Source organism: Micropterus salmoides, unplaced genomic scaffold (genome assembly GCF_014851395.1).
Source record: "Micropterus salmoides isolate LMB-PRFRI ecotype aquatic unplaced genomic scaffold, ASM1485139v1 Ms_hic_scaffold_22, whole genome shotgun sequence".
In the NCBI taxonomy this organism is placed as follows: Eukaryota; Metazoa; Chordata; class Actinopteri; order Centrarchiformes; family Centrarchidae; genus Micropterus; species Micropterus salmoides.
In genome coordinates this window covers 19,606,624-19,623,364 of record NW_024041373.1, presented here as the reverse complement: position 1 = coordinate 19,623,364, position 16,741 = coordinate 19,606,624, and the positions used below count along the sequence as shown (strand labels likewise).

The following is a 16,741-nucleotide window of genomic DNA, read 5'->3' as shown; positions in this document are numbered from 1 at the left end:
GATTACATTTTTCCATTTCATTCTGATCATATGAACTGCTCCAAACCTCATCCACAGGCCTCTCTTGTTTATGTCAGAAAATTAATGTTCAGATGGCGAACAGACAGAGAGAGAGCCTCTCATTCAATGCAAATGAGCCCTTAACAGAAACAGGTGGTGCCACTGAACTATGTTCTGTGGCAGTTTGTGACTCACTCACTTTGTCTTCCTCTGTTATTATTTTCCACAGGAGCTTCAGGAACGCCTTCATGTTAACACCACAACACTGAATGGGATGTAAATACTTGTATGTTATTCTGAGGAGCTCAGGGATGTTAAGAAAACATTCATTATAGTGTCTGCTGCAAATTCCTCATATGATAAATAGATCCGAGCAATAATGAAATCTCAATTTTAACTTACTCAGAGAATCATTGACGTAGACCTTAGCTACCACTGGAACAAATACACTTACGATGTACTCCACAAAACAATCCCACATGCAACAGGCATAAGAGTTCCAGAGAAAAGCTGTTAAATCACGACTATCAAAGTCTTTCTTCACCTCACTTAGGGCAGTTATGTGTGCAGGAACAGCTGGCAATCATTCTCAAGTCCCCAACATGACTCATTTCAATTTCATGTTCTTTTGTTAGAGACCGAGAGTGAAAGACTGCTAAATTGCAGAGAAAAGGAACTATGGGCTTTCATCCCTAACCAACCATGCATGTTTTCTGCATCCTGGCGACCTCCCCACTTGATGACCAGTAGAGTCCACAGCTTCACATATTGCTCTCATGGGCAGCTTGCCTCTCCAGGAAAGGTGTAAATGAGAAGAGCTGTGACTTGGTTGCTATCTCACCATACCTGGCTCTTGTCCAGTGGACAATATGCTTACAGTGTCTGATAAGTCCAGCTCATTGAGTTTATCTACGTGTTTGTTTTCTCCTTGTTAATTTTTTCTTATACAAATATCTCACTAACACATAAACTGTTTGTTTGCATATCTGCAGCATTCAGTAACATGTCAGTTTGAGATTGTGTGGTAATAATGCCATTGATGAAAACTGAACATCTTAACACTGAAAATACACAGAGCCTTCATGGCTGTTTCTTAGAAGAAATTAAGCAGCATAGCCTTTTTGTATTACTTTTTTTATAATTTGCCTCTCAATGTCTTATTAACTTCAAATATGGATATAGATCAATCTACAATCTCACTTTTCATAACCTTATTGTCTTTTCCCATTTCAACTGAATCAGCTGGCTGAGGGCATTAAACCTATTGACCTCCACTGATCTGATTGTTACTTTAACAACAGGATGGAGGGTGAAGGCGTTTCATTCTTGAAAAGCTCAGATAAACTGGGATTGCATTTGGAGACCCAGAGACACACATGGCATTATCAATCAAACTGCAGCCAGGCTAAGGCCTGAGTTCACACAGCAAATTGATGACACACATCATTGGCTTCCCTCAGACAAATGTGTTTGTGGTACCCACTCACAGACACACATTGAGCTCAAGAGACTCGCTATTGTTTTCTGCTAATGTAAAATGGTGTGGCCTGAGCTCCATAACTGGCTCATAACTGACCCCTTGGATAAGAAGTAATGTGTAGTGACCGCAGGCTGGGTGTGTGTGTGTGTGTGTGTGTGTGTGTGTGTGTGTGTGTGTGTGTGTGTGAGAGAGAGAGAGAGAGACAGAGAGACAGAGAGAAAGATACAGAAAGCATGGAGTAAATATAATAAAAGAGAGATTTGGGTTTGACTCCTCTCCTCTTTTTCTTCATCCTATTATTTTCAAACCTATTTGGCCTGGCTTCTCTGAGACTAACTCTCCCTGCTATTTCTCCATCTGCCTCTGTGTGTTCATGTGGCCTCTGAGCACAGCAGAGTAGACTTCCACTACAGGACACACTATGGCATATAGTGTACATAGATACACACACTGGCATTGCAAAGTAATGCACTTTATGAGAGAACGAGTAGCCCATCACAGCAGAGAGAATGTAGGAAAACAAATAAAGAAAAGGAGACAAGACAGTAGAAGGGAACGTGAATAGGAAAAGAGGATGTATGTGAAGGAGGAGGTGAACTTGGCTGGGTGTGTGTTACATGGGACACAGTGTCACTCTTCCTTGTCCTCCTGCAGCGCTGCTGGAAACACTGACGCTAACACATGATGACTCTTGCTGGAGGGGATACGGGTGGGTGGAGAGAGGGATGGCAAGGAGGACGGATTGAAAGAACCCTCCAGAATCGGTCGGCCTCATCCTCCTCCTCCTCTCCCATACCAGACAAGCACAGCAGGCAGAGAAGGGAAATGAGAAAGGGGAGGGAGACAGGGCGACATAGTCAAGATGATTTTTAAATTTGGTGTAGGCTGCTATTAGGGCCATTAGTTCTTTTTGTTTATGTTTTTGATCACTGCCCATAGACCTTTGATGAGCTCACTCACCGGAATGATATTGGAAACAGAGTCAATTAAACAGATGCTGTGTTAATCTGCGGACATCAGCGCAAAGCTCTTTAGTAATCAAGCTATCAGCAGGGGGCCCGGGGTAGTTGGTAAATCATGCTCATATGGTAAACATTTAAAAGCATAATGCTACATTTAACTTTCCTACACAAATAACTTTGGTTTCAAATTGTAGACCATTGCCTCTGTTGATACAGAATCTAGCAGCATCCTCTCTCCTCAGACACAGATGGCTGTGTGTTTGCAGGGAGTGATTAGCATACTGACCTTCTCTTTTAATGAGTTGTATTTCCCAGGCAGGACATTTGAGCCAGATGCAGCATTCATTGTCCAAGTGAAATCTGAGAATGGAATAAATGCGGACCTTCAGTGGTGCGTCTGATATGTTTCCTACTGCATCTGAATGTCACCGTGATTATGAGCTTACCAGGATTTTAATTCGCACGCCCGCAATAACCCCATGTTCTGATCCTCATGCTCATCAATTATCTTTACTTTGTCTGTCTGAAAAAAATAAACTGAACAATTTAAATATAAAAATGATCACGTCCTCTGTTCCAACTTCAGATGTGATCATGCGTCAGTACACGTAGCTGAGTTAGGGTGGCTTCCCTTCTATAATTCGCATGTAGCCTGTAGTGCTGCAGTTCCCCCTCTGCCGTTTTGAACAGCATGACTTAGGGGTCCCAAAGGCGCAGCTGCAGGATTCGTTGTCCGCTGAATAGATAAACACTCACTGTCGCCTCTCCTCTGGACGGCTTGCTTCCCCTATGGAGAGTGGAGAGGAGACAACGCTGCTTTGTATAAGAATGAAAATGACTGCCATGGCCAAATGGTGTTGTGAGAAGCGCCTGCAGCCTTGAGTGTTTGTTTAGCCGCAATTTGCCTGTGCACTTGACCTTTCATGCCTTGTTTTCATGCGATGGCAATGAAAGGTCCTGCTCCTGGGTGCCACTGATAAAGAGGTGTAGTCCTGGGTAGATAATTGCAAACCGACACACCCCACCGCAAAGCATTGCTTATGGTTTTCTAGCACCCAGGGGGTTGTGCATTTATTACGTGCCATTAAATGCAAGAAGGGTTGCCTATAAGATGGAAACGCAGATGCTGTTCATTCATTATGTCCTGCAATATGTCAGAGCCGTCGTCCCCCAGCTCATTATTGTATGGTCCACTTGCACCTGCGCTCCTGCGAGAGAGGGCTACACCTCACCAAATAAGGACATGTGAGAGACCCTTGTTGGGATGACGTTGAATGTGAAATAGAAAAGGACAGGAGAGTGTGGACGGTTTAGATTCATACCTAAACCGGAGGGGGAACACCGAGCTAATCTGGTTACATAAGAAGCCATTGAATTTGCGGAACGTCTCTGCACTAATCCGCTCAACTATTCATGTTCAACTGTCCCGCGGCAGAATACACAGATACACACACTTGTGGCTCTGAAAGCTCACTGTATGGCACAGAGGCGCCGCAGGAACAGGAACGCATGAAATAGAAAATAAAGATAAATGCGCAGACTGATATCTTTGAGGTTCACACATTTAAACGAATCTGCTATGCCTCACGTTGCAAACCCGAACTGGCGGCTTGTGCTGTTCGCGCCCGTGACGATTCCGCTGACGCGCCACTAGCCGCACCACCCAGGAGACGGAGAGGAGAGCTGTGAGCTACGGAACGAGCAGGGGACTGACTGGAAACCGGTCTCTCTTTCTCTTTCTTTTCTCCTTCCTTGACGATCGTGGATAGAAGCCTGCTGTTGTGCAAAGTCGATAGACGATATTTAACGATCGACAGCGATTCACCAGCAGTAGCATCCAGGCTCTTCTGCAGAGATGGAGGTACCAGGTTTGGCGCACAACATCACCAGTCCATTAAGTCCCTGCGAAGGGATGATAAAGGACCTGAGCTTGGACGCCATACAGTTATGCGAACGAGATGGTAAGGAGAGGTTTATCTGATTTTCACTGGCATGTTGAAACATTTGCGCATCATAGCCATATTGTCAATTCCAGAGCGCCTGCAACACATACATACATTTGTCTGTTTTTTGCTGCATGTTGTACCCTTATTTTGTGTTTGAAGGGAGTAGAGGCCGGTCGCTCCGCCGGTTCCTTGGATGGATGGATGGATCAATGAATGGATGGTGCGCTTGTGCGTGTGTGGAATAACTGAGTGTCTTTACAGTGGCAGCAAGGTTTTGATCATTCATGAGAGAAGGGTACTAAAAAGAAATGTACTTCCCTGTAAACTGGACACGAACGGGCGAGGAAACCATGTTAAATGATGATTGTCTTTATTTCAGCACCACAGACATGGACAGAGACCGGCAGCCACCCGCCTATAAGCGCTGCCCCTTGTCTATTTCTCTGGGGGTTGCCATAATCAATTTATGTGCACATAGTGCATGACACCCTGTGCATCTTTATGATTACAAATAACTCAGCTTTTAATCTTATATCTCATCCTCAACCCCCACCCCCCGTGTTTAAATGTATAATTCATCAAGTCATCCAGCTGCATCCATGCTGGATATAGTCTGTGGTTAACTTCACCGAATTCAAAAGTTTTGTGGATATTTGCCATCAAAAAAAGAATTGAGATTCCTTTGATCATAGATTAGAAGGCATCTAAAAGCTAATTTTATTATGTCAAAAGGGATAAGCAGTTTTTACATGAACAGGCTAAACCCTGATGCGAATTTAATGGTGGAAAGGAAAATAGCAAGTCATCATCAGGAGAGAATGAGAGGCTCAAACATGGCTGCACCCACGTGTGTGCACAGGCATCAATGCAATTACACCCAGTTGATTCCACATCGGAGTCCAGATGCATGATCACAGTGATCCCATTTTTAATTAAAATTCAACTAAAATTGTGTTAATTCACATACATGGTAATGGAATGAGATTTTGTGGCTGAACTGACATAAAGGTTTTTTTTATTTTTAGCTATACCAGATTTTCTTGATGCATTTAGATTGGTTGGTTTGGACACTCATGGAGTCAATTGTGTGTCTTCACTGAGCCTCTAAATGACCCCAGCATCTGATCACAGTGCAGTCATTGTACCACCCTGCCTAATTTTCTCATCTGCAAGAGCTGCTCCTCATAATGTAATGCAGCAGGGTGCAGTTGATATCCTCTTAGTGCTTTGCTGGCCTGATTTTAAAGCTGCAATTTTAATAATGGTGTATAGACTGGGGCTGGACTTCTCTAATGGACCCTGTGCCTGCTTTGCACTCCCTGCTACATGTTTAGTAGGGAGCTTTTTTGATTAGCCTTTGCAGCAAGAACAGCCACTTTTATATTTATCAAGTAGATTGCCCAGTGTAAATAGTGCCTCTGTGTCCTTGAGACACCCACATACTCTCTGTTTATGGAGCAACACAGCTACATTGTCTACCTTCTGTGCAGATTCTGAAAACAGTTGGTGGTTGTCATATAGCTGAGTTGTTCCTAGAATTGTTAGTTCAGAGAATTCATGCACTGTTGATGGTTTACTTGAAACACTCATATTTTCATCCAAGCAGTTTAAGAATCATCACTGCACAACTCATGCTAATGCCTGTACAATCTATTATATAGTTACAAATCAACTCATTACTGTGAACAGCATACTTAAGGATGATAAACGATTTATGTGAATTCTATTGGTTTGTAGTTTTGCTTGTATTATATTAGTGTTCCTGTTATTTTGACCACCCATTGAATTTTTATGTGGCAATTTCTAACTTAAAATGACCTCCAGAAATACGGTCTAGTTTACACTTCCCCTGCCACACCCTGCAGAAGACTGCATAGCCCTCTTTTAGCTTTCTTGTAAATGGACTGGTTTACTATCTGGTCAATATGAACATCACAAGGACTGTATTAATTTCAGTTCCACATAGCTTTCTAAATTTATCTCCCAAATCCATTAATATTTAATTGCCAGCATGAGAGGCTTATATGCCTATGCTGACCCAGCAAATGGAAATGCATGCAGCTTCAGTAGGCCTACTGTCTGTGGGAAAGAGCTCTCTCACACTGAGGACTGTTTGAACATCTCAATGCACAAAAGAAATGGTGGGATACAAGTTGTATTGTGTGTCCCCTGTGTTAGAGGAGGTGTTGTAGCTTTAATGATTCAGTTTAGTGATGTGGCATGAATAAGTCGGGGTTAGGGAATGTTTTGCTAGGAGTGGGGAAATTACAGAATTGGAACAAATTTACCACCAACCTCTGCAAGGCTGACTAGACCACCATTTTGATTTAAATCCACAGTTAATGCGTACTATGGCTAATGAAATACACACTACGTGTTCTGCAAGGTCTTTGTGCCGTGGCTGCTGACATAATTAAGTTGGCATGATGGATGGCTGCCATGTATGCAACCAAGTACTTTGTCTGCACCGTCTGAAATCTCTCTGCTCTCTGAAATACTGCTGCTCTAGCGGTTAACACCCTCAGTCTGGCAGTGTGGCTGGCAGACAGACAGACAGATAAGGTCGCCAGTAACTGTTTCAAGTTGAAAAAAGGCTCCCTCAGTGTTGAGCCTGCTAATTACTAGTCAACAATGGCATTGTTTCCTCAAATGCAGTGCCTAACACTGAAACAAAAGGCTTATTTTTCAATCCCTGCAAAATCACAGTGGAGCTGAGAAACACCATGAGAACAGCTCTAGGGATTCTTACACTTTTCATCAAGCCCCATCATGATGTCAATTTTCTTGTTTTCCAACACCAGACACCACCTAAGGACAATTTAGGGTCACCAATTAACCTAGTCCGCATGTCTTTGGACGGTAGAAGGAAGCCGGAACACCCGGAGAGAACCCACACAGACAACATGCAAACTCCACACAGAAAGGCCAGGGCAACTGGGGTTTGAACCCTCGGCCTTCTTGCTGTGAGGCGACAGTGCTAACCACTGGACCACCGTGCCGCCCTAACTGTGTTATCTTTACGGTTAATTTAGTATGCTAACATAGATGGTGAGCAAGGTAAACATACCTGCTAAACATTGGAAGGTTAACTTCGTCACTGCGAGCATGTTAGTATGCTGACATTAGCATTTAGCTCAAAGCATTGCTGTGTCCAAGTACAGTCTCACGGACATGCTAGCATGACTGTAAACTGTGGACTTGTGAAAAGCTTATCCAATATGTTCTAACATGGTAAATTAGCAAGCCGGCCTTATGACATGCAGCATTGTCTGAGTAAGCTGGCATTTTAGTTTGGCCAATGTTCATTGTGAACAGTTGTGTGCAATGACTGTGCTGGCAAGAGTTACAGGTACATTATGCAGCCACTTATCAGCAGCATAATATAATCACTTACAATTGACTTTACTGTAATACATGGTCCAGAACATTCTTTGAGACTGATTGCAGTGCAGTCTGACCCTGAAAATCCTCTTCAAACATTCCTGCTAACTTTCCTTTTGTATGTTTTTTTCTGTGCCTGACTGCTGGTATATAAAATCCGTCTGTATGGAAATTCAAGATTTGAACCACAAACAGCACAGTTGAAGGAGTTTACAAGCAGCCTGTTGTTTTGAAATTTAAATTCTATGCAAATGAGAAATCATGACTCATTCTGGTTTTGAACAAGTTTAGAAAAATGGATCTTTCCTCCCTGAAGTTCTTTTGTATTTAATTTGTTTTTAAGAATAGGGATGGATCGATTTCGAACCCTGAAGTGTCCTCTACACCAATAAAGGATGTTATTAAGGTGTCTTTACTAGGTCTTTGTTTGCTGTTCAGTGGCATATTGATGTGTAAAATGTTGAACAAAGATTGTGTAACCCTGATGAAGACAGCATTGTATGCTCTCTGCCTGAGTCTATCCTGTACATTCAGAGGAACATTGATTTTCAAAGGCCTGTGAGTATTGATAACTAGTGAGTGTCTGTGGCACTACTTATGTCTGCAGTTCAATTTTAGACCAAACACTGCAACATAAAATATAAGAAGCTCTTCTGTCTGAACTGAGTGCCCACTTGTGCAGTCTATCAGTGCTGCTATCATCTGCCAATTGTTTTTTCACATAACACACCTGCCAACAGTACTTGGGGAAAAGATTTTTCAACAGTAACTTAGACTGGAAGTTGATTTATTTTGAAACCGAGAAGTGTGGACACACCATAGTTTCATATGGTGGACACTTTTATCACCAAATACCACTAAGGGAGTACATTTACATTATGTTATTAGGTGGTCTAAATGGAAATCAAATCACTTTCCTCTCTCTGGCAAAGTGCGCTAATGAGTAATTCACAGTATCAAGCCAGGTGTGTCTGGAACAAATCCTACCAGAGAGAGCCGTTAGGATGGCCCTACGTATGCATGTTAACAAGATTTTTATTGATCCCTCGGCATTTATTACTATTCCACCATGTGGTATTTTACTGCAAGCTGAGTAAAAGGGCAATACCCAATAATGTCCATTTCATAGGTTTTAGCAGATTCAACTGAGTAGGCTTTCCATCTTTGGAAGTTTAATGCTTTTGCTACAATGCAGATATTTCTGTGTCCAGCATTTTTTGGTGCTCTGCTCCAGCACTGCACCTATGTAATTTTGAACCCTCTGTTTAAGTGCACTGCATGAGTAATATGTGCTCCTGAACTCCTAAGCAAGGACAACTCTTATTTCACTTGAACATGATGAGACAAAAATTCCCCACCCACACATCATTATAATACAGAGCAATAAATATACAAGTAATTATGACTCAACAGAATGAATATTAGCAACAACTGCAACTTCGGTGCAAACTCAAATTAGAGAGTGCCATGGTACAATACTATCATATAACTTTAAACATATCAGACTCCCGTGTGAGATTGTAAAAGGTTTTACTCTGTCCCTTACCGCCTGACCTTCATCCTGCTTGGCTTTCGCTCCTCCATCTTTCATCCTGTGCTCTCAAGAGTCCCAGAGGATTTGGAGCACAGCTTAGCACTGTGTCTCACAAAGTCGGTGTATTTACCTGCAGGCAATGCTACCTGGTTCACATTATATTCATATGTGTGTATTCAGATTCATATTTGCAGCCAGCAAGTTGTAATTCATTCTATTCATTCATTTTTATTATTCATTTGTTAGTATGTTTGCATACTGATAGCTTAATTAAATTGTTTAAACCTATATATTGTGTTTGTCAATGGCATTCATGCTTATGCTTTGATATTATCAGTGAACAGTGGTGGTAGCAGGTTTCTGCCTGTCTCATGAGCATTTCCTTTGATTTTCTCCCAGTAAACTGCAGCCTTCACAGCTTGTTTTCCCTGATAACATCACTTTTAGCTCGACTGAGTGGCCCTAAGAGTGTTATGTAGGCAATATCTGACTGCATTAGCAAACCTCACTTTGTTTGTGTAATGCCTCCATTTGCAGGTTAATTAGGAGAGCATTAGAGTAAACAGGAGCTGGGAGGGCAAAGACCCACATGGAGTCTCCTTTCAGAGTATTTAAGGGACATTAACATTTAGGAGGACAAGGAACTTACTCTGCTTCAGGCACAACACAACATCTGAGTTAGCGGGTTCTTCAACTTTGGTGTTTGGTTTTGTTTAGTGTTTACAGTCATATGGTGATGGTTTCCTGAGATAGCGAGAATTTGGGATAGAATGAGTAACCTGAAAGCTTGTGGTTTATAGTGAATGATCAATGATGAATGCTTATGACAAATCAGCACAAAAAGTTTTCTGATTCCACAACATAAAAAGATACACTTCACGATCCAGTAGTGCTAATATTTCCTATAAAATATGCAATAATGTCTACATTTGAAATACACATTTCCTGTCTGTTCTTTAAGACTTGTATTACTCAGCATTCTTATAAGAATGTAGGCATTTTGAAAACTTGCCCGAGAATGACAGGCCTCGTCTTTTTCTTGTTTTTGTTAAAGGTCAGCAACATAAATTCTCAGGTGGGATGTTATAGTGCTGACATCACTGTCTGGTCCGTGCTGACTTGGAGCCGCAAGGGTCTGCCCCATCATGTCACGTGTTAACCCTCTCAGTCTAAGCCAAACTTATCAGCTCAGTGGGGGTTAAATATAATGAGATATGGGCTTTAAATGCGGACCAATAGTAGAAAGAGATGTTTTCATAAATCAAATCAAAGAGGTGTCAGAGCGCCTGCATTATGTCTAAGAGCCAAGCATAGTGCAGTTAGGTTGAGGAATCCACTTCTCCCAGTGCCCCTAAAATCTAGTTTAAGCCATGTGCAGTAGTAAATCATATATTTAAATACATAGTCTTACTGTAGTGTAAAGATTTATAACCAATGTTCCAAAGATTTGTCTGTGCATCACTCGAAAGTCATCTTTCCATACTACATTCACAAGTGCATAAGATATTTTGTGTTTCATTAATCATGAGCAGCAGTGTAACAATAGGAGGTCTTTCTTTTTAGGTTAAAGATGATTATTTTTGGTAATCAGCTAGCTGTGATTAGGAACTAGTGATTAGGACAAAAGTAAGTGGGGGGGTCTGATCTTGTCTGGCGGTAAAGAACATATATTTGTGTCTTACAGATGCTATTTTAAGACGTATGTCATGATTTGAAAGAGCCAAGATAGGATAAAATAGCAAGACTAGGCTGCTAGAGCTGCTTGTACACATTGGGTGTAGGAATTACTTCTGGTTGTCTATTTCCTAAAATGCATCCATTTACAATGCTCCACTGTTTGAGTGCTGTGTGGAGGCGAGACAGGAGAGTCCACACAGCCCAATTATGGCATAGCTCTTTTATGTCGCCCTCTCTCAGCTGATGAGCAGAGATGGATGTTCCATGCTCCACCGCTACTGCCATTGTTTACACTCTGTAGAGTCCAGTCTTGTTGTGCATTACTCCCAAATTCTGCATACTGGTATTTTACTCACTCTCGTGTTTAGATCCAGGAGGGGGCACAGAACACACATTGTTGCCATGCCAAGTGGGCGTCTCCGAGTGTGATGGAAGGTCTATATTCATCCTAATTCTACAAAGTTCTCATTCAAACTTGTTTTGACATTTTTACTGGCCTTAGTGTGCACTTGGTTTGTACGCCTTTGTTACATGTTGTGTTACTTATAGGGACCTGGCAAATGCATGAGATGTATGCAGAAAAATTTAAGATTTACCAACTTATTTACGGGAAATTGTGGCACAATAGCCTTTCTGTATGTCCAAATAGGTAAGTAATGACATGACAAAAAACTGAAAATTATCAAACCAATGGCGAAAGTTCTATGACATTCACCAGTATTTTAAATGTTATTGTTTCGGGGTCATCTGTATTTCCCGCAGTGTGGTAGCTGAGTTTTTCCCCCCTTACTGCTGATTATAAATGTATCCATCTTTGTTAAGAAGAGAGGAGATTTAATCAGCAGCATTTGAAATATTTAATACCGCCTATGTTCTGCAAAGCAGATAGGTGTGTGCGTGTCGAGGGGCTGATGTGTTTCCATGGCAACATATATGGTCGTCAGCGACACAGGCTGTGTGTGTGTGTGTGTGTGTGTGTGTGTGAGAGAGAGACATGATGGATATACCACTCTTAGTACTGTCTGTGGAATAAATCCTGAGAAACTGCAGTAGTAAGGTGGTCAGCAGAGCATAGATGTGACATTTAAATGTGTATACTACTCAAGTATTATGTTATCGAGAGTCTCAGAAAATGTGATTTACAATCACTGATCAATGTCTCATAACACTTCCTGTAAGTTGTTAGATTCAAAACTGATTTCCTATCAAATTTAAATAATCTTTACTGGCTAGAACACGATTTGTCATCACGAAGGAGTGCTACACCAAATATGACAAACAACAAAAATTTCATTTTGGTATATACTGTTGTTCTAATGACACTGACACTGTTTTCCAACTACACAGGAAGTAAATCCCAGGACGGCAGCATCTCTGAGATGGAGGAGCTCCCTGTTCCTCAGAACATCAAAATCAGCAACATCACCTGCGACTCCTTCAAGATCTGCTGGGACATGGAGTCGCGCAGCAAGGAACGCATCACACACTACTTCATTGACCTGAACAAGAAGGAAAACAAAAACTCAAACAAGTTCAAACACAAGGTAACGCTTTCAGCGCAGATAAACACATTTAAAGGTACTATAGAGAGATGACTCACCAAAACGGATCTTGTTATAGTATCATTAAGTAGTAAATAAGGAAGAAATGTGTCAAGAATAAGAGGTTTTGTGTTTATGTGATTCAGTGTGTGAGAAAATTGAATAACCACAATGAGCCTTGATAGCACGAACTAGGCAATGTGCCAGAATAAATCGAGATAAATCTTAAAGTACCCTTAACCAAATTATAAAAAATATTAATACTTATTATTAATACTCTTAATCAACTTTTTTTTTTATTCCTTTATTTAACCAGGTAAAATTCTCCTAGAGATTAAAATCTATTTTCCAGGAAGTACTTGGCATAGTGGGCAACGAATAATAAATACACAATGAGGCGAAGACACATGCTACAAAATAGCGGTATAGACAATATCGTATAATTGTAAAGATTTTCCAAACCTATCAAAATAAAGTAAAAACAAAACCTAACACCACTGGCAATGAAAATGATTTATCCTTCATGGCCATAACCATTCTGCAACTTCTTATTAGTGATAAAGATAGTTGTTGTGATGCTATAAACATCTGGAGGTATAATCCTGATAATCCCTGCTGTTTGAAACCTAAAACGGATGATTTGAAACTGAAACATGCAACACAGGTACACCGTGTTAACTCTCAAGATAACCTTTTCATATTCATTCAGATAGTCTTTTCATGGTGCTGTCTTTTCAAGACTCCACAGCGAGCCGTTGCTCTGAGCACTAATCGGCTAATATCACTCACACTGCCCTCTCTGCCTGAGAGTAATTGCACCGCCAGCAGCAGCAGGAAGACTGCAGCTCTTCTAGTGGACAGTCAGTGATCTGGTTTGGTAATCTTACTTGTGTCATCAGCCTCCTTCCTTTCGTCCTGCAGTCACTTCTTTGTGTAGCTGAGTGTTTTTCCTCTTTCCACTCAGCTATTGCGAGCGAACCCATACTTGTATTTTGATTTTGGTGTGCAGCAACTGTGTTGGTGGATTAATGGGCTGACTCTGTTGCTAGGCAGGGGCTCCTGGTCCAATCAATGAGCTGCTAAGGCCCACTGAGTCTTGGGGGTGGGGGGGTAGTGTCCAGAATTGTGGACATACATAAACAAAAGGACAGCCACACAAATAAACTACAGTACGCCACTTCGCTGAAATGTGAAGATGTGTGTGCTTACATGCACCTACATGCAGCTGAAAGAGAGCCATAACTGAAGAAATCTCTTTCTGACTCATTCCTTCCTATTATCATTCACCTCCTTTTTCCATCCATCCTGCACTCCCTCCTCCTCTCCCTCCAGGATGTTCCTACCAAGCTGGTGGCCAAGGCAGTGCCCCTGCCCATGACGGTTCGGGGCCACTGGTTCCTGAGCCCGCGCACAGAGTACACTGTGGCCGTCCAGACCGCATCAAAACAGACTGACGGGGACTACACCATCTCCGAGTGGAGCGAAATCATCGAGTTCTGCACTGCTGGTGAGTAATATGCAGCTTGCAGTGCCATGACCACATACATTTTCAGTATGTGTGACATCAGCGCTGCCTTTGATTTTTGTCTGTACTTGACTAACTCAAGTACTGAAAAACAGTGGACAAAAGCGAAGGGCATTATATTTAAAGAAAGGCTAATTTGCAGAGTGGAGGGAAAGATGGATGGAGAGATGGATGAGGGGATGGGGAGGAAAAAGAAGGATTAAACGAAGGAGGGGAGCTGTGTTGTATAGCTTCTGATGCAGAGGTCAACAAGTTCAACGTCGCTGGCTAGAGGCTTAGAGTGGGGGTGGGGAGAAGGGGGGTTGGCATGGGGTATGAAGGGTAGAATTTAAGGGGGTGGAGGGGTGAGAGGGATGAGGAGCAGCAGCTGAAGACATGCAGGGAAAGAGTCTGTGGGATTTAAGAGAAATGTATGACAGAGAAAATGCTTTAAGCTGCACTCAGTAATAATTAAACCTACAATGCAAGGTGGTTGTTTCTCAGCCATTGTGTTTGCAAAACGTCTGAAATTGCACGCTGAAGATACTGAGCTTGACTGAGTCAGAGCATGCGTGAGGAAGATGGCTGTGCAGTGTGCACAAGCAGCGACTGACACTGCGTTAGAAACTTGTTCTGGCTCTGATTGGTTGTTTTGACACTAGAGCAGTTGATTCTTGCAAATTGCATAGGAGGAGCCAGAAGAACCTGATTGTTTTTTACTATATTTTTTACAGATTATTTGTATCATGTACTACTGTCAGTGGTATTTTTAGCAAATCTGAGAAAAAGTTTTTTTTTAAAGAATTCCATACTGCTGCTTTAAATCTGATGGTTGAAATAATCTGTCAGACACCCTCCATTAATGTTACTATAAAATCCTCAATTTCTCAGTTGAATTGTTAAACTGCCATTTATTCCTCCTGTATCAACAGTACTACAAGCCTCGTCTTCTTAGACAGACTACAGCCATGCTAGCAGCACTGTAAATGCTAATGTGAGCAGGCTCATAATAACAATGCTAACATGCTAATGTTCACCACCTTAGTTTATCATGTTAGCATGCTAACATTTGCTAATTTGCACAAAGCAAAGCATAGTTGAGACTACATTTATTACAATGTATCCTGATTCACATTAATGTACCAATTTTCATGGCAATAGTTCTAATAGTTGATGAGACATTTGACTCAAAACCACCATGTGAACTTCAAGGTATCCTTCCATAGGGTGGGGCAGGTTGTGAAATAGATGAAGAGAAGCAGGTGAGATGAGAGGAAGGAGAACAGGCAGGACAAGAGTGTGAAGGTGCTATAAGAGAAACTGATGAAGGAGAATGCTTAATGATATTGTTGATCCTCTAAATCCCAAGTGGGTAAAAGATGCCGCTGCAAAGACCTTCCATTCCCGTAAAATTCTCAATCATCTGAAATGTTTAAATTCCATTTATCCTATTATGTCTCACTATCAGCAGTACAAGCCTTGTCTTAAAAAAAGACCATAGGTTTTAACAGCTACATTGCCGAATGTATTTTTCTCAGCTTACAGGCAGCCATTGCTTTCCATTCATGTTAGCAGCAACAGCAGCAGCAGTATGAAAAACAACATGCAGAGACTTGCAACCTGCTTGATATTTATAATCTTTCTAATAGTCTTCTATAAATTTTGTTCAAGATACTGTATCCTTGCATAGAAAGAGCAGAGAACTATCCCCAAATCATCCTTTTCGGTGTGTTCAAGTGCAAGTAAAAGCAAGAAAATTGGAATGGGGGAAACTTCATTCAATTATTATGAAACTTATTATATGCTTTTGATAAAATGGATAAAGGCAAACCTACTCACATGGCAGTGAGTGAAAGGAGATTGTGTTACTGAAAATATTTTTGGTCTAAATGCTGAGTCATTTCAAGCTATGAATATGAAGAAGTTAAGGGTGAAAGGATCTCAGGATCATTGAGAACACATGCACTGTTCATGTTCCATCCTGCACATAGTCACTCTTGTTTGTTATAATTAAAGCTGGGGTGGGCAACAGTTTGAGAGCCAGCAAGAGACTGCTAGATTTTTAAAGTATCTAACCAAAAAAATACCACCAACTCCCTACAAAGCCACTACCCCAAAATACATTTTCATGTGCAGTGCAACGCGCACAGGTAGGTAGGTAGACAGTCAAGTAGGCCATCCCAACGTTATTACAGTCTTGTGACAGCCTCATTATTGTGTCATTTGATGTATTGATTGCTGTCAGGATGTAAAGAGAATTTAAACAAATAAAACAAAAATATCTCTGAAATAAATTGCCTAACCCAGCTTGAAATGATTGAATTTCTACTAATGACAATTGTACATCCGCATCAGCGTCTCATGATGTGCTGTGTCTGTTTTCCAGATTATTCCACTGTGCATCTAAACCAGCTGTTGGAAAAGGCAGAGGTCATCGCTGGCCGGATGCTGCGTTTCTCGGTCTTCTACAGGAACCAGAATAAAGAATACTTTGACCATGCCAGGTAGGCAGCTGGCCTTAGTTATTTCTGAGATGTAGTGAATGTTGTCCATAATTTCAGTTTCATTTGGATCTTCTCTTTAATTTCAAATTAATGTGACCACTTTTATGTCAGAGTTAGTTTGAAAATGGCATTTAGCTGTTTTTAGCAGTATTTAAATATGTGTCAGTATTGCTTTACTCTGTTATGAAGTTGTGTGGTGTGGGGACAGAGAG

At 41.4% G+C, this 16,741-nt stretch overlaps 1 protein-coding gene across 1 annotated transcript in view; it reads left to right on the top strand.

Moving 5' to 3' along the window:
• The first annotated feature begins 3,758 nt into the window (after positions 1–3,758).
• The window catches only part of LOC119917458 (phytanoyl-CoA hydroxylase-interacting protein-like), an 18,504-nt gene continuing 5,521 nt past the window's right edge, over positions 3,759–16,741 (top strand). Inside the window, exons 1-4 of the mRNA XM_038737794.1 lie at positions 3,759–4,403; positions 12,328–12,524; positions 13,854–14,028; positions 16,412–16,529. Coding sequence (XP_038593722.1) covers positions 4,298–4,403; positions 12,328–12,524; positions 13,854–14,028; positions 16,412–16,529 — 596 coding nt within the window. The 5' untranslated portion in view covers positions 3,759–4,297. The remainder of the gene's footprint in view (positions 4,404–12,327; positions 12,525–13,853; positions 14,029–16,411; positions 16,530–16,741) is intronic.